This window comes from Anoplopoma fimbria, chromosome 15 (genome assembly GCF_027596085.1).
Source record: "Anoplopoma fimbria isolate UVic2021 breed Golden Eagle Sablefish chromosome 15, Afim_UVic_2022, whole genome shotgun sequence".
Classification (NCBI taxonomy): Eukaryota; Metazoa; Chordata; class Actinopteri; order Perciformes; family Anoplopomatidae; genus Anoplopoma; species Anoplopoma fimbria.
The window spans coordinates 20459968-20485137 of record NC_072463.1 but is presented as its reverse complement, the minus strand read 5'-3'; the positions used below and the strand labels follow the sequence as shown (position 1 = coordinate 20485137).

Sequence of the window (25170 nt, the reverse complement as noted above, 5' to 3'; positions counted from 1 at the left end):
AATCTGAGATATAAATGAACATTGTGAGTGTGCGTCTCTTTCATCTTCAGCATAAAGAATCTGCCCTCTAGAAGCCCCACTCTTTCTGCGCTTTGGATTACATTTCTTTTGAGTGAAAATGCTGTGCATGCACCGCTCACTCTAAACATTTTTTCCACTGATGCAGAGGAACACACTCTCTCACGCTGTGGCACTCCAGATTCCTCAGCCGTTCGGTGACTCTTGGCATTTGCTTATTATCAGAATATTCTTAATCATAGTGGAGACAGTGCCAGTGGAGAGAGCGAGCCGAGAGAGACACGTCAAAACATCTTCAACCGTAAAGGACCAGACAGCAAGCGTGATGGGCAAATTAGTCAGAGGCGCTGCCTAAATGGATGGTGAGGGCACAGGGGGAGAGATAGGGAGTAAAAGTGTGTGTGGAAATCAGCGAGGGAGCAGAAAACAGAAAAAGAGGAACCTTCTCCATTTCACCATTCAGCAGTGCCTCCTATTCCCGAAGCACTACGCCAGATCACAACCCACTAACTGATAGAGAAATAAATTAAGGAAAGGCTGCTCAAAAAGATATGATTCTGAAGGAGATTTAAGGAGTGGAACTGATTGTGCATGTCTGATTTTCCTGCGCTTCAGAGTCCTCACCCGGGGGGCTTGGCTTTCAAAGCTGAGTGACTTGCACAGAGAAACACTCCATTAACAAAGTTCAGCTCTCCTCTGAGCCTCCCTTCTCCTCCCCCCTCTCCTCTCCCCCTCTCCCACCACAGAAGACCTCTCCCAAACACAGCTTTTTTTTCTAATGATGTTTCAGGGTGCCGTGCCATAATAAACAGGAAGAATGTACATGAGAGAGCAAACAGTTGATGTAGGGAGCTCCAAGTTTGGTTAGCGTTTGAAAAGATAATTGCAGCTTATTACAACTTTTGTCGTATTTTACTAGATTTGTACATTATTTCTATCAGTAATCATAACACGGTACTCATCATGTTAGTTGCTGCGATCTGGGAATTTCAACATCATCATAATATGTAATTGTTGGGGCAAGTAACACAGGCTGTGTAGACGCGTGGTTGAAAATCCAATAATTTAGCAGTTATCGATATCTGTACAGATACAAAAACAATTTGTTAATCAATATCCTTATTAAATTCAGTCCTCAGTGACATTCATTCATTCCAACCAAATTGCTGACTCAATTTTAAGTGCCACGGCAATCCCTGGCCTCATATTACCTTACAGAACATTGGTTATAATAATTTCACACATTGAGGTATATAGATTTTAAATTGGTGATTGTAGAAGGGAGAAAGATGGTTTGATCAGTTTGATGAATCCCCCACCTAAACCACATTGTTTGGAGGTTATAATGAGTGCACCTGAAATATTAGTAATAATCCCCCACACAATAAAGCATTTCTTCATAATTGTTTGCTCTTTATTTGCCTAAATTTGTTATTCGGTTTTTCCCTCTTGCAATTTTACTTTTTTTTTTTACTTCTGTTTGATTGTCTTTAGACAGAGCTGAACTGTTTCCTCCTGATAACAGTCTTTATGCTAAGCTAAGCTAAACTAAACGGCTGCTGCTCCATCTTCATCTTTAGTGAACATGTATGAAATGTGAGTGGTATTGAGCTTCTCATTCAACTTTCAGCAAAAAAGTGAAAAGGCGTATCTCCCCAAAAGTTGAACTCGCAATCCTATTATTACCAAAATAAATGATGCAACACTAGGAAAATAAGACCAATGTTGTAATTAGTCGAACCAGTTCTTTATCTGCCTTCTCATTTTATTTTATTTCATTTCATTTTTTGCTTTAGCCCTGTCCACTTTGTTAATGATCAACAATTCATTTGCATACATATTTACAGAATAGTGCTGAAGGGTTAACATTAGCTGAGGTATTTCAGAGAGACAGAGGGGCATTGAGCAGGCAGCATGGAGGAGAGCAGTAGCTTGGGTCCCGAGTCCCAGGATTAGAGTCATGGGACTAGGCAGAGGCAGGACCATTACCTCTGAGTGGAAGGGCTCAAACCCAGTGACTCCTTCTGAGATCTGATGGAGAGAAAAGACTCAGAAAAAGAAGAGAGAGAAAGAAGCAGAGAGGGATAGAAGTTGGGGGTATCGTCTGAGAAGAGGATTGCAGAAGTGCAGAGCAATTAGGTGTGGTGGGATGGGGAAGATGTGTTTTTATGGTCAGAGGAGAGTCTCGTGATCACGTTGAAAGAGTGTATTCATAATCTCTATGGAGGGGTTACTGTAGTGAGAATGATTGTGGTAATGGAGGTCAATTTCTGGCTGAGGTGCCTGGATGGGCCATCGCCACTAAACTTAATTTAACTCAGTCCTTCTTAATCCATCTGATACGAGTCCCCTAAAAACCCGTTCATAAATCCCTGTATTATACCAGTGGGGGCTGTTATCATAGGGATGTGTGGCAACTTTATCAGTCAGCTCATGTCTACGACTGAGCTCTTGACCATTAACCCCTTTAACTTGTCAATATGGCGTTGGAAATATTTGATATTTTTTTTTGCATGGGCAAGAAGAAGAAGAAGAAGAAGAGGAAACTAGGTGAGTGTGGATAATTGAGCAGTCTGCAGGCATGGAGCCCAGAGATAAGTGAAAGAGTCAGAAATTGAGTGTGATGCTGAGGCGAGGGCCGGGCCCTTTATTTGATGGAGCAAAGAGGAAACAGGGAAAAAGGAGAGGAGGATGTCTCTGAGGAGGAGAGATAGACGGCAGCAGAGCAAGGGACTCAGAGACAGAGAAGGAGAAAGATATGGATGGCAGGCAGCAATTACTGAGACTGAGGCTACATGTGAACACAGCCAAGTGTGTGAGTGTGTGTGTGTGAGACAGTGTGTGAGGAAGAGAGAGGCACAGAGCAATAGCGGGGGGAAGAGGAAGAGGGAGGATTGAGATCTCTGCCCGCCTGGGCCCCTGCTGACTCTCATAGAGGCAGATCACAGGCTCATCATGTCAGCTCTGTTTGTGGAAATCCTCCCTCATCAAATGACAAATTTGTTACACGTTTACCTTTATCAGATCCGGGAAGAGAGGCAGAGGAGATGAGCGAGGGAAAGGTGTGTGTGTGTGTGTGTGTGTGTGTGTGTGTGTGTGTGTGTGTGTGTGTGTGTGTGTGTGTGCGTAAGTGCCTCTCTCTCTCTGTCGCTGCTACCGTCGAGGGGCCAATTACTTGCTCCTCCGAGAGCAACGCTGCCATCTCAGGCCTTTCATTCAGCCTCCCGCGCTCCTCCGCCTCGTCCTCGGAAACATCTGTCTCTGAATATGCAATGAGCGTGTCAAAGAGAGTACACCCACGTCCTGCAACAAAGCTAATATTTGCTAACATCAAACCTGTCTGTTCTGCCTCTAGTGCCGTGTACGCGGCTGGAGCAGGACGCCACCGATGCTGCTGGGAACCTTTCCCCCTCCTGCTGTTAGATTACCAGCCTTGTTACTGACACCATATCTGCTGCCCTACTCTTCCTCCCCTCTCTGCCTCCCCTTTGGCCATCCTGTTATCATCCAAACTCCCTCCTCTTCTTCTTTTTCTTCTTCTTCCACTATCTCCTCTATTAAGGTTTAATTAACTGGACCAGGGCCTCTTCAGCCTTCTTGAATAAACATCAATATTGACCAAAGCTTTGCACGTCAGTTAAGGCTATCTGGATTTTTACAAGCTGGTTACAAGGTGTATTTATTTATTGTGATTGTACAACATAATCGTTGGTAATGTGTACATTTATCTGCCTTTACTTACCTGTCAGTATCCTGTGATATTTATTGGCCTCACTATATACATTAACAAGACAAGCCTAAGATCAAAAGAGAGATGTGAAGATTTGAAAATCAAATCTAAATAGACTCTGCAGTTATTATCTTATTTTTTTTGTTTATTTAACAAAAAATGTAATAACTAGCAGAAGCTAATTTGTCGCCCTGTTCGGGGTCAGGCTTTAAAATCCAGGTTTAAGCAACTTAAAAATAAATGACTACATCATATTCAGAATAAATACAACAGAACGGATAAAAAATATGTCTGATGTACTGACATTTGTGCAAGAATGTGTCAAAGAGTGTAAATATGTAGAGGTAGTGGATCCATTCAAAACGTATTCAGTATTCATATCTTTGTTTTTGTTAATGCCACTTTTTCACTTGTGTTTTGAAAACTTGAAAATTGGAATTGTTTTATTCATGATACAACAGCCCATTGATACATAACAAATAATAAGAATACATGAATATTGGAGTTCGTTCAGCTTGGTTTCTGTATCATCATGTGTGAAAAAAACACCTCCTTCTCTTTCTCTATGTCACCCGTCAAGCCAATCACCTTCCACCACCACCCTTTTTTGACCATTAAAGAGTACTGGTAAAATTTTTGGATTCACAATGAACAGTTTAAAACAAAAAAGACCAAAATCGACGCTCAAGAACCAGAGATATCATCTTTTTTTATTCAATGCTTTGTGTGTTATCCTAGTAGCGGCTATAGCCTTGAGCTGAGGAGCTACATAGGTCTGGTAAGGTCACTTCTTTCAAACTCCACATCCTCATGTTTTTAATTTTCAATCTTTTTGTCCTCGGCTCCATGAAAGACTCTACATCACTCTACATCAACACCTGTAAACATATATATATATATATATATATATATATATATATATATATATATATATATATATATATATATATATATATATGTTATAGCAGCTTTCAATATATATATATATATATATATATATGTTATAGCAGCTTTCAATGTATATATATATATATATATATATCAATATAACATTGAAAGCTGCAAGGAAAATAAAGATTCTACTGCCCAGGACTCCAACACCTCTTTATCAAGCCTATTGACCCTAACAACAGATGACTACATGCGCCAAGCCACTGATGAAGTCATATACAATAGGCTGGTTTCTATCTAGTTTACAGCTTGTTTAAAACCATATATTTATTATTAACTTGGCTCTCTTCCTAACCTTTAATTTGTTTCGGGAACCAAAACTTCATGAGCGAAATAGGAGAGAATAGCGAGCCAGAGAGGGGCTGTTTTGACAGGAGACACTCTCTCTACACTTTGTCTGTCTCTGCTGACTGATGAAGATTAAAGGGACAGAAACACACGGAGAGAGAGAAAGATTATAGGAGAGCAGAGATTGACTGCTAGAGAGAGAGAGAGGGTAAAAAAGGGAGGGAGGTAGAGAGAATGGATGATAGCAGGCTATGAGAGAGAGTGAGGGAGAGCATTTGCATAATGTCCTCCACCACAGTAAGTCCCTGAGGCTAGCCATGCTGGATAACAGAGGACCAATACTCTTAATTCAATCTCTTTATTTTTCTAATACTTCAGAAATTAATAATTCGTCCCCATTCCACCCCCAGCCACCCCCACTCGTCCGCAAACCACCGTGAGCGTCGAGCTGAGCTGCCTAAGTTTGTAACTTTAACCCAAGAAATTGATGTGAGCAGGCCTTCGGGCAGACCTGCTAATGAATGGATAGAGAGAGAAAGAAGAAAGTTAAAAGATGGTCTTTTATAAAGTAATTTAAGAAAATCCTGTTAGCTGGATCAAGTACAAGAGTATAATTTCTCAAAATGGGAAAAAGAGGAGCTTTCGCGCCTCTCCCGCACACTTAATAACAAAATTAAGGAGGTAAAAAGATAAAGAGAGGGAATCAATTAGGGCCAGGCCTGGTAAACAGTGCTAAGAGGGTGGGATGGCCCATGGAGGTGGGATGATGGGTGCGATGCTCAAGTGCTCACATCCTCAGGCAGACTAATTCCACGCCGCCTCCCACACTGACACCCTGGATCAGAACTGGGCTGGGCAAGGCCAACGGGGGAGGAAACTCAGGACAGGTAGACACACACACACACACACACACACACACACACACACACACACACACACACACACACACACACACACACACACACACACACACACACACACACACACACACACACACACACACACACACACTCTGTCCATACACCTTTATTTTGATTTTTTTAAAAGAGAAGACAGTATTGCAGAAATGTAACACATATTTAATTAGCTGTTTATTCCCTAAGTAATTGTGTACATAATCTGTTTTTCTACATGAAATATTGTGCAACTCATACTAAAACATTGATTTTTCCCTGCTTGATATTCCCTGCATTCTTCCCTGATCTAACGTAGCCTTCATTCACTATACTAGAGTACTGCTTTTTTTCAGGTTCATGATGACACGATCATTCCCCTATGGCGGAGGCGTGTAGAGACACCCATCAAGTAGACAGCCTGTTAACCAGGCACTAAACACACTGGAGATAAGAAGAGATTATCAGGCTGTTATTGTTCCAAAGGGGAGTCCTCTGTCACAGAGACCTGGCCAGGCTCAGTCAGTCAGAGAGGAAGGATGGATGGATGGATGGTACAGTATGTGGTGGTGGTGGTGGTGGTGGTGGTGATTACGGAGGGAGAAGAGGATCCCTCACTATCTCTTCCTTCGGTTGTAAGCATAACCTTGGCAGTGTCGCCTAGGGGACTAAAAATCAGATAAATATAGATGAGGGATATGTGACATTTGTTTTGAAAATGACACCATTGTTATTAGAATAATGTAAGTGTGGATTGATGTGTGCATGTAAATAGGTGCAGAGCAGGGGCTGTGTGTTTAATGCAATCTTTTGTTAAATCATAAGAAGTTTAACCCCTTAACATACAGTTAACTGCTTTTGTTTCCCCTGAAGTAAGTGTGTAATATATAATATAAAATAGTTTGTTTAGTATTGTTTAATAATTGTTTAGCTGGTTTGAACTCATCATAAGACTATAGATCAATATACATCTACAGGATATTTATTTTATAACACTGAATTAAATGTTCAAACCCATTATGGCTGCCCCATTTCATCAAATAGAAATATTATAGATGGCGTGTGCATCATTTCATACGCTTTTGGAGGTCCACTAAATAAAACATTTTTAATTAGATTTTTTTTTGTTTGTTGTAATTTTAGGATAACCTCACACTTTCCATTTAGATGATGCAAAGTAAAATTATGCTTTTTGAATTCTTAATCAAATAACCCCTAAAAATAATATATTATATATATTTTTCTTTTTTGGTAATAACAGAACAATATAAAATGTAATTACATGTTATGGTATAATTCCAAATGAATTTGTCAGCATTTGATATATTGTAATTAACCTACAGATAAAGTGGTGTAATTTTGCATTTATTAACTCATTATTTAAAATTACTTTATTTACTATATAAATTATATTTAAAAGACAGGCTGTATAGTAAATCAAAAGCAACATAAATTGAAATCCTAAAAATCTAAAATGATATTTGGGTATTCAGATTAGATTGTATCTAAGCAAACAATTAATTAATCTTTCCTTATACATCTCTAACTTTAATTGGTTGCTTTACCTTACCCTGAAATGTGACCCCTTTGACCTTTTCATCAGTGTTTCAATTCTGTTCCACTTCCTCAGTAGATAAAAGTGAGGATGAATGGTCTCTGTGGGTATACCAAACACTGAGCATTATTTGATTTAGACTCCCCTGGGTGTTATGACTGGGAAATAATTGTACGCATTTGTATTTGTTTCTTTTACACTGTGGTGTGCTCTGGGTAATTCTTAATACCTTCTAGAGATTATACGGTAACTCCCAAACTCCCATGATTATAATTAAGCCTGACTTGGTTATAAAATGAGCAAATAGCAATTTAGTTTTGCATCGTGTGAGGGAGCATCTCTGTGTGTTCCTCCGTGTCCCCGCGTCTCCATACATCTTTGAATATTCTTGTGATTGTGCTTGAGAGTTTGAATATGCACATGCATTTTGTGTGTGAGTGTGTGACGGGGGAAAGTGCTGCAGAGGAAAAGCATATATACAGGGATGTTTGGTTGGGCATGGAGACAGCTATCATCTTCCTTCTGGCAAAAAAAGAAGAAGGAAAAAAAAAACACAAACATTCCCTCATCCATTCTCTTTTCTCCTCCTTATTCTCTATCTTGCACTCTGTTCAGCTTTCTCCCTCTCTCTTTCTGTATCACTTACAAAGGCAGCCGTTTCCTCCAAAATGAGGCCACGTATGGAAGGTATGCAAATGAAATCATTGCTCGTGGATTAGAATGGGACACCATATACCCTAAATCATGATTGTCAATCATGGCTGGGGATTAAGGGATATGCGCTCACAGACCTAAAAAAGCAACATTTCCCCCCCTCAGGCAGATCCCCATTGTGAGGAGCTCTGAGGAAGAGAGGGCTCCACAGGGGAGGAGAGCAACACTGGAGCGCTAGTGCCCCCTTCTGTCTGATGTTCACCGCACCATTTCATCATCAAACACCAGCCAGTCTGAACAGAAATAGAGGCTGGCACACACAAGCCTATTCATTTACATTCAGTGTGGCCGCAGGCAAAAGCTTGATTAGACAAATGCACATGCTTTGGTGATACAGTGTTTCATCTTCAGAGGAGGAGAGAGAGACCTCATTTGTTTCTCTGGCATGTGTGCCGGCTTGGTTCAACATCAGTGGGTTAGGAGGGCCATAGGCCTTACAAACAAACAGATGTTTGTTTGCCCTGTGAGTGAATGTGTTTAGCACCAAAGTCCCTTAACCATCAGAATCAATTTGTTCTTTATACTGTCACTGTGTGATTTTAATATGTTGCGTATGCTTTTTTTTGTGCATTTTTACATTTGCCAATTTGCCAGCCAGTGGGTGTATGTTGTATGATTTTATGTGGGAGTATATCAAGATAACAGTAGAAATGTGCATTTTAGCACTTTTAATTAAAAGGTATATTGCCCTAGAAATGATATTCATACCCATTAGTTATAATAATAATAATAAAGAATAGTTTAAATGAATTATTGTAATAACTGCTTATTAAATAGGCTTAGTTTGTGGTAAATCAGGACTTGTACTTCCTGTTTCGGAAGTAGTGCAGCTCCTCACACAGAGACATGTTTAGTGGATTGAGTGTGCAGACCCTGGAGCCCTCAGCTAGAGTGCCAGTCTGTTCCTGTGGAGCAGTCAACCAGACATACCCAGCCAAGAGAGAGCAAGGCACAGGCACCGGGCCAGGAAATAGCACTGGAAAACACTCCACCATGGCAGAGAATTAATAGTGTTTTTATTGGAGAGAGGACGTGGGGGAGGGTGGAAAATAAGGACACTAGTTTTGCATCATCAAAAGGACAGTTGTGTATGATTGCAGGAATCAAGGGAGAGTTTCACTAAACCCCATCAGACTAGACCTTGATAATGACAAAAGTGAGCAAAGGAGCAAAGTTGGCACCGTTCACATCCTGCACAGTGGAGCTCCCGGCTGCCCAAGACTGAAGGTGGCGCGGCACCTGTGCCATTTTGGCCCTGGCATCGTTTGGGCAGGAGGTCAAGGCCAGGGCAACATCTGCATCACATCAGAGGGCCTGGCTGTGTGCCCACATCAGGAAAGTCTCTAGCAGAGAAATCCTAAAGAATAGATTTGAAAAGGACAAAGTGCTTTCTATAGATACCTAGATTTCCCAGCCACCATTCTAAACTCAGCCGACACAGTATTATTTTCATGATTTATACTCTGACGTTGTTTAGAGTTAAATAATCACAGATGACACTGATCACATCTATTGCATGATTTGTAATTTTATTCTGTTATGTTTGAATTGGTACAAGCCAACAACATTTAGCATGTGAAACCCTGATATGTTCGGTATGACTGCCACACACTCTCAAGTGTGAAGAGTCACAATTACCCGACTCATTTTAACAGGGGGATCCTTAACGTCCGTGTCTGGCTGATACAGTTAAACCACCTGAGTCAGCTTTGCGATGGCGGGTAAAACAAACCACCAAAATTGATACTAGCCGCCAGCACACTAAAGAGAAAATCATTATGCATCATTAGGTGAAGATTTAGCTTGAACGTGTTTAGCAGGAATTAAGCAAAGCTGTTGTTGACATGGATTGACTGCTGTAATGCTTTATTGTCAGTGCTCCAGGAGGCAGAGGGAGGGCCGGCCTAGTTGGGGTAGCAGCAATGCGCCGAAAGCAAGGATTTATGGGATGTTGGAGGACCAGCCTGTTGTGCAGGAAGAGCGGAAAGATAGGAAAGTATGGTTGATGATTTGGCAAAGGAGACAAAAGGAGGGATATGCATGAAAGAGGGGAAACAAATGAGGGTATCTGTGGTCAGTGGGAAAGAGGATTCAATTGCAGAATTTTTTTATTGTGTTTTTTTACACTCACATGAGGTTCTTTTTAAATTTAAAGATCAGATTTTTTGTGCTTTAGATGGCAGATGTGTTGGCGCCTGGCAGCTTTAATTAGTAGCTTTAATTTTTTGTTTAAAAAGTCTTAAATTCAAGATTCTTGGCTGGTAGTTACTGTACAGGTCCTTATTCAGGGCTAATAACTGTGATATTATGAAGGTTTTCCTGGTATCTGAATGGCTACCGGAAACATACTGAAGGTGCTTATTGAGTGCTATTGGCTTTTTGGAAGGATGTGGATTTAAAACTAGTAGAACATGAACAACTTGTCCATGGTCAGTTTAACCGCAGATACGTTTCCCTCTCCTGTCCTGATGTCCCTGTGTTTGTATGTGTTGGCGTCTTTATGTGTCTGAATGTGTATGCAAGAGCTGCTCAAACCGACGAGTAAGAGAGGACAGTCTTATCCAGCTCTCCAGTGTTGACAGTATTACTAATCCCCTCCACCTGCTCAAACACCCACCCCAAAAAACACATCCCTCCCCCTCTTCCATGTGCCTGCGCTGGGAGTCCCTGGGGCCAGACTGCGCCTCTGCCTTCGTCTCCACACCAGTTATCGTCCCTGGCCTGGCTCCGCTCCCCCAACCCTTCCTGCGTCGAGCACATTAATCGCCGCAAAAACAAATAGTTTTCAAATGTTTGAAAAAGACCCACTGTTTGCATCAGGGCCTAACAAAATAATTTTTACAAGCTATCCAGTTGTGATTAGGGCTGAGAGAATTGAATTTATGTGGCATTGATAATATTAATATTAGCCTAATTAATTATGTTGTTTGAACTTGCACAGCACAGTGTGTACATTCTACACAACACTAGCCAGCCGGAGCTGGAACTGAGCTCTCAGGCGTCTCTATCTCCCCGGCTCTCCCCCAGTCCATGACTACTGCACACAATTCATCAACTCGTAGATATCTAATCCCCTCTGGCTCTGCTCACTTCCTGAAGTCTAAGAAAGAACTTTACTCTGGTGACAAGAATTCCCATGAATACTTGATGACTTCCATAGAAAGGAAGACTGTTTCATCTCACTTTGAAAGTGACATTCGTGGAGGGACTCTGCAAACTTTCTATTCACAGCTCCCCATTTATTAAGTATGTTCCGAAGAGGGATGATAATAAAATGCAACATTTTTTTAATGAGTCACTAATTAGGGTAAACAGCAGTACAGTGGGAGCAGCTTTGCGTTGGAGACGGTTTCAGGCATCAGGGACATGATCTGCCTTCTTTTTTTAGTGCAGAAGACAGTGACTGAGACCAGATAAGCCCTGTGTGAAGAAGTCCCCTCTAGTTTGTTTCATTAATCAGCAGAGGTCAACATTTGAATGTCCCCTGACCAGGAAACACTGCAGATCCAGCCAACAATGTCTTTGGACTGTGTTCACCCACAGCTGGATGAGTAAGTGTTGATCTGTGCAATTACAGTGACACAGACTCACTGACCCATCACACCAGTCATCTTAGCCTAATAGGGGACCACCCAAACCTCCAGAGAAGTTCTCAGACCTGTTAATAGTTCAGATCACACTTCTCTTTGATGGCCTCTTGACCTCTACTTTGTGGTCAGAGGTCAAAGGTTAGAGAGGTGGTCACGTGTCTCTCTTAGCCAGACAGGGCTCTATATTGCATGCTGTGGGGCTGTCTCTGTCAGGTCCCCTACACCTCATTACAAAGGGAAGCTGTTCCCAGTACACAGTGCTACTGCAGCCCGGATGTCTGACATTACAGCGTTATTGTTGACAGTCTCCCTTTACAGCAGCTTTAGGGGTCTATTCGTGTGCACAATTGCAGCCACAGAATTTATATATTTGGCACAATCAAAAAATATATAGTTTACATGAGCACAGAAATCAATGTTGTCCATTTACTATAATAGGTCAGAAATTTTAGCCATGTGGATTGGTGATGGATTAGTATTTAAAAACAAATGAAATATTAAGTCAATAGACATTTTGGATTTCTTCAGATTGAAGAAATGAACAATGAAAAAAGGTGAAATGCACATTTCCCACATTCAAGGAGCCTTTTGTCTCGATGATGCACAAAGCAACCCCAGAGAAGTCTGTCTGCCGGGGCCAGGCCGATGCTTTCTCTGAAGCAGCAATGGGTTTCTTCAAGGTGCATCGTTTCATCAAAGCATGGGTTTCTGGACGGAGGGCAGCGAGGTGTTGAAATAGTCATTAACTGAAGTGTCGGCCCAGTCTGGCTGAACGGTAGTCCACTCTGAGCTGGACGAAGGCGTGCAGGAGGTTTCGGTCCAGATTGGTGAGCTGCTCACCTGAACAAACCTGCTTCAGATTGTCAGGGGCAACGACCAGGAGGTTACAGAGGGCGTGAAGTGTGTCGAAGAGCTGCAGCACCAGAAGTACCTGGAGAACAAGTACACTAATGTATTATACCATGTTAAATATATACAGTATACCAAGGTTTTATTCCCTGCATACATGCAAACCTGTCATTACAAATGCTCTAAATCACAGGTTTCATTGTGTTGTGACTGAAGATGCAAAACATGATGAAAACATGCCCCATCTCCTCCACCCCTGCATTTACTTGTAATGTCGTCCTGATTGGGCAATTTATGGACTATTCACTGGACAGAAAATATATCAACACGAATGTATTATTAATCATTACATGTAATTTATCATTTTAGTTATAATATTTTAAAGGTTCGAGGATCACCTACGTGAGAATTTGCATCTTTTCTGTATAATAATAATAATGTAATCTGATAAATTTAAAAAAAACATTTAAGAGCATTTAACTGAATTGCCAGGACTACTTTATGAAACTAAAAACATAACAAGGGTCTTTGTTGGAGGATGCTATGTTTTGCTCTGTGACCAGTGTATCCTGGACCTACGCCCCCGCCCCCCTCACCCTGAAGTCCTTGGCGCATCGTCGGTATTCAGCCACGTCGCAGATGGCCAGCATGCCTCCCATTGAGCTGTAGCTGTACTGCTGTAAGTGCTCGTGGATGAGCCGGTGGAAACGAATGCCCAACTCGGTCAGGACTGTGTCCACGTTTTTCCCATCCATGGACTTCCGCACGTGCTCCACCTGCCGACTGACGTAGGCGCATACCTTAGAGCAAGCCTGCCGGGAGGAGACACACAGGGACACATGGAAAAATTTTGAAAATTGCCAAAGGTAATTCAAAAACATGCTATTTTCATTCAAAGAACAACATAGACAGATGTCAGTGATTTGCAAGTCACATTTGCTGATTTGTTTTGCTTTGCATGTGAGCTCAGTGGTGGAAGCTGAGGCCTTGTATGTCTTACTGCAGTGTACTGGATCATGACGTTGTTCTCATCCTCAGGCCTGAAATCAGTCTTTTTCTGCTCTGTTGCCAAGATGTGCTTCATTTGCCCCACCATGCAGTTTATTGTTCTGTGTGTAGCAGAAAAAACACTTTAGAAAATGTTTTGGAGACCGGTCATTGTTCTATTATGGGTTTTGGTCACGTAAGAAACACATCAGATGTAAGAGCAACTTCTAAACATACTGACCTGTCGATTCCTGTGTCCAGTTTCACTTCCATCTGTTCAATCACCTCTTTCTTCTTGTGCAGGCACTCTGCCAACTTTGGAGATGAGCTGGTGACATAGATTTAAATAAAAGGTAAAATCAGAGGTCTCCCTTTCATCTTAAAAGTATGTGTTGATGAAAGGCAGTGGCGACTTTAACCTTTGACCTGGAACTGACCTTATAAGAGGCATGAGCTGGTCATTAAACTGCTTGTCAAACAAGTGGAAGATAGAGTTAGCCTGTTGAACGACGTCCAGGAAATACAGGTTGGCATTCTTGGAATCTGATGAGGGAATCGCTGTAGATCAAAGAGAGAGCGAAGAGAAAAAAAAAGGTAAGTGAAAGGATAAATGATTCACAGAAAGACACTGTTGCCTGCTTTATATGGGTTGTAACCACAGAAATACAACGTAAAAAAACATTCACAGCAATGTACTGCTTCAGCATCAGACATTGAAGAGAAAGCAATCAAACTATGGGGACATCAGTGTTGCATTTCTTTGATAATGAATATACCTTACAAACTGAGCACCTGGAGATGAATAAACATGTTTAGTTCCACTGACAATGATCAGCTACAACTTGTATTCACCCACATATAGCATTCAAAAAAATTCCAGAGGCACAACTTGCAGTGCACAAGGTAACTTGGATTTTCTATTATTTTTGTTTCATTGAGTTGACTGCTGTTTTCTAATGGAAGTGTTCCTTTTACGAGTCGAATGCACAGACAGACAGACAGATATGAATCGGATGTACCTGAGAGGCCAATCTCTAGGGCGTAGTCAATGTGATCCACACACAGATGGTCAACCAGCAGCAGGAAGATTGAGAAGGCGTTCTTGGGCAGGTCTGAAGGATCTGAAAGCTGTGTCACCAAAACCGAAAGAAAGGGAACACATTTAGCTATTTTAGCCCAGCAGGATTTTGTCTCCAATACTGCTCTCAGCTGAAGTATTGGCCTCACCCTGTTGCATCTCTCAAAGGCATGACGTGTCTCCTGCAGCAGGTTGACGACTAGCTCTGGGGACAGAAAGGTCTCCCCATGGGTCTCAATCATAGGGCCAAAAGGGAGATTGGTGCGCTGTCTGATCCGCTCCTTCAGTTCTTGGATACTGTAGAAAGACACAGATGGTAATAACTTTGTTACACTATTATTTTTATCATTTTGTAATACCTGTTCAAATAATTAATCATAACCCATCCTTATGTGGGGGAAAAAGTGAAACCCCAAATCTGACCTGCCGGTGCCAATTGGGCGTTTTTGGTGGTTCTTGGAGTCGTAGTATCGCTGCAGAATCATGGCACCTCGACTGCGAAGGTATTCCCTCTCCATGTCAATGTAGCTTTCAAGGTATGAGGAGAATATGCTCTTTATCAGCTTAGACAGGAACGTGTGCTTGTCTGAGCCAAGGTTGAACTCAGTCAGCTTAGTGGCCAATGCTGTGGTCCTGGAAAACGTGCAAAAAAAGAAAGTGTGTAAACATAAGGTTTCTGTGCAGACATAAAGTTAATCAAAACAAGAAAACAAATACCTGGTGTAAAGATCATAGAGGTTCTTGAGGTATTGTTCGACATCAGAGTGTTTTGTTTCATCCAGTTTTTCTCTAACGTGGGCCTGCAGACACAAAGGTGTTAAATATGAAAGATACTAAATACTTACTTATACTAAATACTCTAAATACTTAACATAAAAAAAATTGAATTAATAGAAATACCTGCAATTTGTTTTCAAAGATGTTCTGAATGAGTTTGGCCATAACAGTCTCTGGGCTGCTGAAGACCTCGCCCACCTGCTTGTTGACTCTCTGGCAGAGGACTGCAGTGTCCTCAAACACATCATTCCTCTGGTAGGCTCCCTAGGGAGACAAACAAAGGGTTAACCAGCAGTCTGTGGATGTGAAGTGGAATATTATGTATAAGTTAAACTTTTTACACTCACTTCCTGACACTGCTTAATATAGACATCCACACAGTGTGCATAGCCCTTCAACAAAAAGATCCAGAAGTTACTTTTCTGCAAGATTCACTGAAGTGCTGATTTGAAGCAACATTCAGAGACATAAAAAAAGTGCACGTTAGAACAGTATACACTGTTTGAAGCTGGTAACAATCCCAATTATCGAAGACTAATGGTTAGACCAAATGTGGACAAAATTTAAATGTAGACATCAAATGTGATTATTCCAGGTCACCTTGAAATGCAACAGAACCGCTGCCACCTCCCGCATACGTCCAATCTCACCCCTGCGCTGGGCAGCTGTGAACTCCTGGATTAACTGCCGCTCCAGGTCATGGTACTTACCTGGGTAGAAACGCAAACACAAACAAAGACACAAAATAACATTATAATTTGTAGAAACTTCTACTGTATTTTTATTAAGGACGCCAAGTTTTTCTTAAACTTACTTGCAATTTTTGCCTTGACATCTGCAAATCTGTCAGAGGAAAAGATAATGAATCTTCAAGGAATTATACCAACGATATTACACTATACATTTTATTAATTAATACTAGTTAATGTGTGTTTAATTTCTTGATACTGAATTAAAAACTTTAATACTTCATATGTCCTGTGCTGTGCTTACACTGTGAGGATTTCTACATCGCTAATACTCCACTTTCCCCTTGTTTGACAGTGCTCTTGTCTAAAGCCGCCTCCAGGATGCCTGACTCACCTGTCGAATGGCAGCTCCTGGGCAATGAGATGCAGCTTCTGAATTATATCAGCAGCCTCCTTAATCTGAAGTTGAGAGAAAATGAGTGAGTGTGAGTGTGAGAGAGAGAGAGAGAGAGAGAGACTCAGGTGAGGCAAAAAGAGAGAGAACACGACAAGATCATGAGAGGTGGACATCCAGAAAGAAAGCTGGCAGGCCGCCGGCGGTGTCTCCACTTGGGGGATCAGAATTTTAGAGCTGCCCTTCTCCACCTCCCCATGTTGAACAGGGAGCTGATAACAGACCGGCTGCGCTCACCTGGGCATCGGCAGCAGCAACAGCAGCAGTCCTGATTTAGCGGCACATCCAACTCTATATTGGCGTGCCTTTTCTGAATGGGCTGTAATCCCACAGGAGTCTAAATCGCCTTCAATAATCTGTCCGGCCAGGGATATCTGTCTTAAAAAGGGGGGCCCTGTCGAGAGCCCCCTCCCTCCCGCCCCTCCTGACATACACACTGGCTGAAAAAGCCCCAGACCTACGAAAGGCCCGCCGTCCGCAACTCCTCTGTTCCCGCAGATGCCTGCCTCAGCTAACATCATTACTCTGCTCCCGTGAGGAGGATCCAGCCTTTCTGCTCGGCGAAGGTTTTCTAAGTATCTGTCCCCCAGCTAAGATTAGCTAAATCCCATGTAAGTAATGTAGCCGTCTCCCTGCAGTCAGGGTTTAGCAGCACTTGTCTCCACGCTGGCGGCCCAGCCCTCCCTTTCAGAAGGATTAGCAAAGCCATCCCCCTTCAGCTATTCACTTGCAGCTTTCCTCTTTTCCCCTCGTCTGGAGGTATGCTCAGGAAAAAAGGAATCTGGCCAGATATTTCTGCATGCCTTTCCGGAAAAACTAGCTCCATCTCCAGCTCTCGTCTCTAGGATTGACCCCCAGACTCACTGCTCTGCATCCACTAATGGAGTTACTAACAGGAATTAATCTAAAGCATCCCAATCTTCCTACTGTCACATTACAAAACGACAAAATCAAACTTTAATGGGTCACTTGTCTTACATCAACATGGTCCCTGTGTAGGCAGGAACTAAGTTAAAGTGTGCAAGTTATCTTCCTGCTTGCATGTTATCACCGCCCTTACATGTACCATAATTACACAAGCTCTTCTCTGCTGTAATGCGACACAAAGCTGAGGACCAACCAAATTCTTGCTCCCAGACAACCTTCTGTAAATGCAATTAGGGTTGACATGAGCATGTTGACATCCGTGCTAGTCAATCATCCAGCTATTGTCAGACAGCAAATGACAGTTTATTAATCCAAATTAGCCCTGGGATCCAACTAAAGGGATAAACTTGACAAATTAATATGGACGGTTTACCTCATAATCCTGTTCATTCTCACCTCCAGCTTTGTCACAGCGGGTGTCCTCGTCAATGGACACACACACCTCCACTAAAGTGGATAGAAGGCGTATGCAGAAAACTCACCTTGTCTGGGTTATTGAAGACATCGCTGCGTAGCTCCCCATCCAAGAACTCGTTGAAGTAGGTCATTAGACGCTGAGCTTCCACGGCCCTCTGTCGAGGCGTGTTCACACCCTCCAGCTGGTCGCCAAGGTGGCAAACCTTTGTTGCCACATAGCTTATGTGCTCATCGAGTTCCTGGAAATGCTGAAAGGCCACCTGCATACACATAGAGCCGAGGGAATGTGTAGTAGAGATAAAGTAATTCTGTAAATGTGATGTAATAAAACAAGAACCTAAGATCAAAGACACTGAGGTATGAGTGATTGGCTGCTTGACCAAACAACCTACCTGGTTGCTTCTTTGCAAATCTTGCACTTTGTGTGCAAATTCCTTGGCCTCACGATGACACTGATGCTCAAGCTTCTCGACTCGCCGCTGGATCTTCTCGTCCAGCTGCTTCAGCTCTTCTATGTGGTTCTCAAATTCTTCCAACAGCCTGTCACAGAGGAAAGAAAGACTGTAGATCCAGAACTTCAAACTGATCTTATCAACATACACGACAGGGAAAACACACAGAACATGATATTACTCTAGAGGAGTAATTGGGTACCACAAGGTTAAATCTGTCCCATTGAGCACACAGTTATAGTTATAGTTAGTTACAGAATAGTGCCGGAGGCTTTACTCCTGGGTCCCCAGGCTTAAGAAGCTCTGAAAACCAGCTACTTCGTCAGCTGCATTTTAAGTGCCATCAGGACTGCAGAGCAAATGTTCTAAGTCAGCACCACATTTCACAGACTAGGAAACATCCCAAAATGATGAGTGTATAATCTTTTGACTAATTCCCTCTGCACTGGCTACAGCTTAAAGACATCTCCCATCCCTTCCCAATAGACACTCATTCACTGGCTGGTGACTCACAGTATGGTGGCCTCCACAGATATGTTGTCTCTGACTCTTCTCTAAGAGCTTCAGAGGAGGTGGTGGCAACAGTTTTGTGGAGGAAGTAGATAAGGCAGGATGGATCCACAGTATAGTTAAACTGTTATGGCATTTTTGCTTGCGAGAAGTAACTCGGTCCTCAAGTGTAAACACAACAACAAGCAGTGAAAATACCATGAAACAAAATCTTGGACATGGATTTTTTCAGTTTTTCTCCAGTAGTATATGAGAGACCAAGAGGACAGCTTTAGTAAGTGCAGGAGGACTAGCTCAGTTTCACTCTAAGTATTTAGCAAGTTGATAGAGGCGGTTGAGAATAAAGAAATCTTAATTTATTGTGGATAACTTTGAATTATCACAAATCTTGTTATTTTTTAAAGTATTATGTTTGGAAAGCTGAATCAGATCTTTTCTCCCAACCCCTTTAAAAGCTGCCAAGAAATGCAGACAGAAATCAGAGCAAGGACTTCACCTGACTGAAGACAAATATCTTAATGTCAACATTTACTCAACTTCATTTACTCAAAATTTATAAAGGAAAGCCGTGAATTACATTATGGAATAGGCAAGGACGGCAGCATTCTAAGGAAAGAGCACCTTATTATAGATGGTCAGCTGTTCTAAACTGTCAGCAGACATCAATGGAAACGCTGCATTGCCTGTTTATAAATCACTAATATGAATAATCAAGCTTAATGCACAGGTAAGAAAAAACTGTGCAGGTGCAAGAGACAGCAACATGTAGGGAACCATTTGGTACAACATTCCACTGATGTACAGACTCAAGTTCAGGGGAAGGATGTGTGTGTGCAGTAAATGTGAATGAGGAGAGCCTTCAGTACCTTTTGGGGTCAAACGCCTCAGCTCCTCCCTTGGAGCCTCCCCCAGGTGTCCGCCATGCCAACCTTTCGATGTACTCATCCGCATCAAAGGGCTCCTGACGGGGGAGAGGAAGTAGAGTAACATCAGCAAATGACCCGCAATAATAAAGAACAATAGAGTTGATCTGCAGACGATAAGGTCACACGAATACATCCTGTCTTCTTCTGTCACGGTTTACAGATATGCATTGGTTTGACTGCACACACACACACCTCACTCCGAATAGCTCAATTAACTTTACCCCCCCCTGTATTCTTTCTATCTTATAACAACGACATGAGACGCTGTAAACCCTCGTTTCTCTCCTTAGCCTGACAGCTAGCTCAGCTCTCCGGTGCAGCAGTGGTTTACCTCGAACAGCTGGGCTGTGGTCGCCATGTTTCAGGTTCAGCTGTCGGCGTGGTGAAGTGCAGATTTACAGAGAGGCTCTCAGGGTCGACAACACCGCCGACTTCCTCATGGATTAACCGACTTCGTACAGTTTCGTCCTTTGTTGACAGCTAGCGTTTAGCTGAGTAGCAGCCCAGCTTCCTGTATGGGAGGAGAAGGGTGGGGGAATAAAAGCAGGCGAGTGCGCAAGCGCGGAAGTCACGTGATTGGCTGGTTACCGTCACATGACGCAGAAGCAGGAAGTGAAACGCTGCGTTTGAGGACAATTCATAGGGGATATTTGGATTGAACAACGATACGATGAGAATATTAATGTTGACGTCACAGAATAGGCTGTAAATATAGGACTGATGAGTGTGCGTGCTCTGTGGATTATTTCTCACGAGAAGGGAGAAAATGTGTCGATACGTTTCACAAGGTAACGTCACGTGAGTTGTAATGGCTCCCTTATTCCTGTTTACAATAGTGTTGGGTGTAGTGTAGTAAAAGCTCTGCTGTGCTCACTGATGGCCTCCTACAGTATCTTGTATTATAATGTCTTGTGTCTTTTCCCCCCCCACAGGAGGTTTGCTACAGTGGAGCACCGTGCAAAGAGCCTGGCAGGTTCCTCATATGTAGCAGTCCCAGAAGACCACAGTGTGCTGCAGCTCCTGCTCACTGAGTTGGGGCTTTCAGACTCAGACAAGTCCTATGTAGCTCTCAGAGATGACTGCCTGCATCGTCAGCGATCACCAGCCCTGGAGCTGCGTGTGGACGGTCCTGGAAAGGGAATACTTTGGCCAGTGTTGGCCATCTCACATGGGCCTCTTACCCTAGCTTGCCTGCCTATAGTGGATGCCCCCGCTGAGCCACGGCCACCCCTTGCCAGCCTGCTGTCTGTCTCCCAGGGCCTAACACTCTTGGCAGGTCTGCAGACTTTTCTCCTCGGCTCTGGGGGTAAGCCTGATAACGAGGGGATGGCCTCTCGTCTTGCCATGCTGCCATCTGTACTCTTGCAGGTTTGTCCACTTGGCACACCACTCGATGTGCCACTTTTAGGGGCGCCTGCTACATCCACAGTGCCTACTCCTGCTGGGAACCAGAAGCAGCCAGCCTGGAAGACGGGGCTCCACCGCGGTCGAGCTGTGGTGAACGTTGCATTAAAAGAAACAGTGCGCTCCATGCAGTATGGTAACCGGAGCAGACAGGACCTATGGGATGTTTATGGCACTGTGACATGCAAAGTAAGAGCACAGTGTAAAGGAAAGCCAGTAATGTTATAACTTTTCCCCCATTCTTTTCCTTTATTCTACTCTTTTGTCTTTCTGTAACAGTGTGAAGTGGAAGGCATGCTCCCAAATGTGACGGTGACCCTCACACTGCCACCAAATGGATCTCCACTACAGGACATCCTGGTCCATCCTTGTGTCACCTCACTGGATTCTTGTATCCTGACTGCCAGCAGTGTGGATAACTGTGATGGCTCAGCTTTCTCTGGTCCGTACAAGTTCCCCTTCTCTCCTCCTCTGGAGCCGTTCAGACTATGCAGCTATACATCTCAGGTATTAAACATACTAAAACATACTTCTCACCCCACACATTAGTGTTAAAGCCATAAGTGAATTCTACAATATTTCATTAGGTCCCTGTTCCTCCTATCCTCGGTTCGTATCAACTGAGGGAAGAAGAGAATCAGCTGCGTGTGTCGGTGACCCTCAAACTTCACGAGAGTGTGAAGAACAGCTTTGAGTACTGTGAGGCACACATGCCATTCTTTAACAGGTAAGAGGATGTAATCTTTCAGAACTGAGCAACTTCCAGTGTTTGTTTTCTGTAGAGCAAAGAGGTTTAATGCTTTATGATCAATCCTATATTTGGAGGTAAATGATCCTATAATAAATACATGACGTTCTGTCTAGACGGCATTCTGTTTTAAAGCCTGAGAATAATCAATTATTGATATTGAATTTGGATTGTTTTAAAATCTTATTAAAAGTAGGTGAGATATTTATATTGACTACTAATGCATAAATTAATTCCAGCTCGCAGTCATATAAAACCACCAATGAGAGAATTGCTTTTTAAAAACTGCTATTAACATTGGAAACACCACGTATACACGAGGAACACGTCATTGATTACATATATTGCTGAGAAGATTATGTTTCATTATTTATACCTGGTTTATGGTGTCTTATGTGGGCCTTTGTAATATGGAACAGAGCCGTCCTGAGTGCATATTCACATTGCACAGTTTTCTTTTCAAAACACCTGTACTGGTCTTACTAAATAACTCACGTAAGCTGAATTATTGAGTCATCCAACAGCCAGGTAATAACCCCAATAGACAAAGTAAACAAATAAACTGATCTACAAGTTTCGAACTCAACCCAATCATGTGGAATCATGTGATAAAATACTCTCACACATATGACAGAAATGTCCCCAAAAAAAGATTACACTACCAACACTTAAAACCATTTATTTTAGCAATAGACCATCCTGTTGTCCAGTTCTTTCACAATGCACTTACCACTGTTCCTGTGGGTTTTCTTGTAGAGCAGAGAGGATAAAACACTCTTTTCTTCTAGTGATTGAGCCCAACCTCTTAAATCTTTATGTTTGCACCAACATCTGAATGTGGACTCTGCATCTTGTGCAGGGATCAGATGGGTGTTGTGGATGTGAAGGTGAGCTCTGGACAAATGGATGTTTCAAAAGAGAAGAACTTGCTTGTCTGGGGCCTGGGTAGGCACTGTGCTGCTGAGCATCAATGTTAAAAAATATCACTTTAATGCAGCTGTATATTTGAAATTGACACTAATGAGTAGTTTCCTCTCACTGATATTTAGGACAAAAGTTCCCTAAATCTCGTGAGGTCACAATGGAGGGCAAGATCAGCTTTTCTGGGCTGACACCAGGACCCACTGACCCCCTTTGCACAGAACTCACAGCCTATATCAAAGTAAGTTAATACATTTAGTGATATTCAGGAGCCTGATTAGCCTGATTAAAAGATCTGTGATTTATGATCCAGTTTGTTTATTTACACCTACAGCATGTTGCAGACATTTTTAAACAGCTAATGGGATACGATTAAATGGATAAAGGATTTATTAATATATAAATATTGGGTTGTGAAGTGATTAACACTCCCTCCATTATCTTCACAGTTGTATTTCAAAGTTCCTGACATGACGCTCTCTGGATGCGGTGTTGACCAGCATTCAGTGCAGGTTTATTCCTCTGCCAAGCCACGGATTATAACATGTAAGCTTACAATAGTTTTTTGATCAAAATGTGGCTGTATAGACATTTTCTGAAACTTGTGAATAAACACTGTCTCTTTTATTTTCAGCTCGCGAACTTCAATCCAAAGAGTACTTCATATGGAATTCAACCGGAACTGCTCCGGTATCCTCTGGGCAGATGATGCTGTAGCATGGACACATTAAGAGCAGCTCAGATGAAAGGTGCTCAGTTCACTGTAACGTAACATGTATGAAGACTGAGCAAATACCGTACAGTGATCCAGACTGGATATGTGACCCCATAAAACATGTTACTATATTTTTGTTACTGCTGAGCTCACAATGATAGAACATTTTGATAACATTCACAATAATAAATAAATAGTATTATAATCATGTCATAATTTTGCTTTCATTCTGAACAGCTCACAATGTGCAGTCTTTGACTGGCAGAAATATTGATTATGTTGATGGATTGATACTTAAAAAAACAACCTGTTCCTGGAGTCCAACTTCTTTATCCACCAACCTTCACCCTCCCTCAAATTTATCCCATTGCAGACACAATGGCCACCCCTCGCTCTGACAGTCCCACTTCAGTGACTCTCCATCAGCCGGATAATTAGCAGCTGGGGCCTTGTTATCAGCTGTTGTGGGCCTAGAGGAGAGGGGCGGCTGGGCTGTGAAAGGCCAGGCTGCTCTGGCCAGTGTCTTGGCTACAAAAGGCTCCTCTTTTAGAGCTGGCAGGAGTCCTTGCCCCCTTCACAAATCACTCCCCCACCCCTTCTGACCCCATCCCCGCCCTGTCAACTAGTGGCTAGTTCAAACACTCAACCTCTCCAGCCAGACTGTGATTGAGCGCTGACCTTCTGGCCCTCTGGGACTTAAAAGCAGCCGGCCCCATTCAGAGAGAAGGACCTGCCTAATTGGTGAAAAAGTCACAAGAATGGAAATGATTGGGTTGCATAGGTGCATTAAATTAATTAATGTACAACTTAAAGTATATTATTGTGTCAGTGTAGTATTTTAATCAATATTCAATTACTGTACAAAGATATTATTTAAATAGGAGCATGTAGTTCCAGATGTTTCTCACTGTTTACATTTTTTTTTAACCTGAACTATGATGGGTTTCATACTAACTTACATGCTTTTACATTTCTACTATGAAAACTCCACCTCAGTGTATTAAATTAAATAAATAACCAGCCAATGAAGGGTTAAATCAAAGAAGATTGTGCCCCTCTATTCCACAGCAGCCAGACTCCTCTGAGTGCACTCATTGTCTGCTTTTGGCCTCTTGTGCCCCTTGCTGGTCCAACTGCTACATTCTCACGTGGATTTCCACTCAGAAGGCTGACCATGACCAATCCTCTGTCAATTGGAACCAATTGCTCACACGGCATCCTTCACCTTCTTTTTATGTAGCGGTACGGAGTGGCAGACACCGAGACCTCTCGGCTCTCCCCCTGCACGATGATTTGGCTTTAAGGCCCAGTGTGTATGGTTAGCGAACTGGAAAAGGAGAAGTTTTTTTTGAAGAGTCGGGCCACTCTAAAGCTCCTCAGTTTCCCAATATGTGGTCATTCTGGCTCCTCAAGTCTGCAGTCAGTGACCTCTTACTGGCAGACTTTGCTTTGTTGATTGAATGGCTTGCTAAGTAGATGGACTCGTTTTAATGTGTTGTTCTGCTCCAGCGCCTTCAGCTCATACCTTTGGCTCTTTAGTTCTACACAGTTTTTCAGAGTCATTAATTATTTATTTA

General features: G+C 42.5%; 2 protein-coding genes across 3 annotated transcripts; one reads left to right on the top strand and one right to left on the bottom strand.

Annotated features, from left to right (window-relative positions):
* Window positions 1-9678: 9678 nt before the first annotated feature.
* Window positions 9679-20322, bottom strand: exoc5 (exocyst complex component 5). Its single transcript, XM_054613902.1, has 18 exons — window positions 20137-20322; window positions 19746-19840; window positions 18310-18457; window positions 17983-18177; window positions 16514-16578; window positions 16245-16273; window positions 16031-16140; window positions 15778-15822; window positions 15554-15694; window positions 15371-15453; window positions 15077-15286; window positions 14803-14950; window positions 14595-14703; window positions 14013-14133; window positions 13817-13903; window positions 13589-13697; window positions 13185-13400; window positions 9679-12670 (listed from the first exon to the last, which is right to left on the bottom strand). Exons 1-18 carry the CDS (start codon window positions 20161-20163, stop codon window positions 12482-12484), a joined length of 2127 nt encoding a protein of 708 aa, XP_054469877.1. The 5' UTR covers window positions 20164-20322; the 3' UTR covers window positions 9679-12481.
* A 50-nt stretch (window positions 20323-20372) lies between these two features.
* ap5m1 (adaptor related protein complex 5 subunit mu 1) lies at window positions 20373-24556 on the top strand. 2 transcript variants are annotated; one of them, XM_054613903.1, is made up of 8 exons: window positions 20376-20593; window positions 20738-21398; window positions 21489-21716; window positions 21797-21936; window positions 22817-22902; window positions 23007-23119; window positions 23328-23424; window positions 23513-24556. In XM_054613903.1, the coding sequence occupies exons 1-8, from the start codon at window positions 20526-20528 to the stop codon at window positions 23593-23595; spliced, it is 1476 nt and encodes a 491-aa protein (XP_054469878.1). In that variant the 5' UTR covers window positions 20376-20525; the 3' UTR covers window positions 23596-24556. The 2 variants fall into 2 exon arrangements, 1 of the variants encoding a protein (XP_054469878.1); XR_008531743.1 differs by lacking the exon at window positions 23513-24556 and having other exon boundaries at window positions 20373-20593; window positions 22817-22844; window positions 23328-23418.
* The last annotated feature ends 614 nt before the right edge of the window (window positions 24557-25170 follow it).

What these genes read in the sequence shown, in the direction of transcription:
- exoc5 (XM_054613902.1), bottom strand. Translation starts at nt 20,163, where the DNA reads ATGGCGACCACAGCCCAGCTGTTCGAG. An exon ending in CCACAGCCCAGCTGTTCGAG is followed by an intron (nt 19,841 to 20,136) that starts GTAAACCACTGC and finishes CTCCCCCGTCAG; the next exon opens with GAGCCCTTTGATGCGGATGA. An exon ending in CAGCTCATGCCTCTTATAAG is followed by an intron (nt 13,904 to 14,012) that starts GTCAGTTCCAGG and finishes CTATGTCACCAG; the next exon opens with CTCATCTCCAAAGTTGGCAG.
- ap5m1 (XM_054613903.1), top strand. Translation starts at nt 20,526, where the DNA reads ATGAGTGTGCGTGCTCTGTGGATTATTTCTCACGAGAAGGGAGAAAAT. An exon ending in GTGTCGATACGTTTCACAAG is followed by an intron (nt 20,594 to 20,737) that starts GTAACGTCACGT and finishes CCCCCCCCACAG; the next exon opens with GAGGTTTGCTACAGTGGAGC. An exon ending in CACATGCCATTCTTTAACAG is followed by an intron (nt 21,937 to 22,816) that starts GTAAGAGGATGT and finishes CATCTTGTGCAG; the next exon opens with GGATCAGATGGGTGTTGTGG.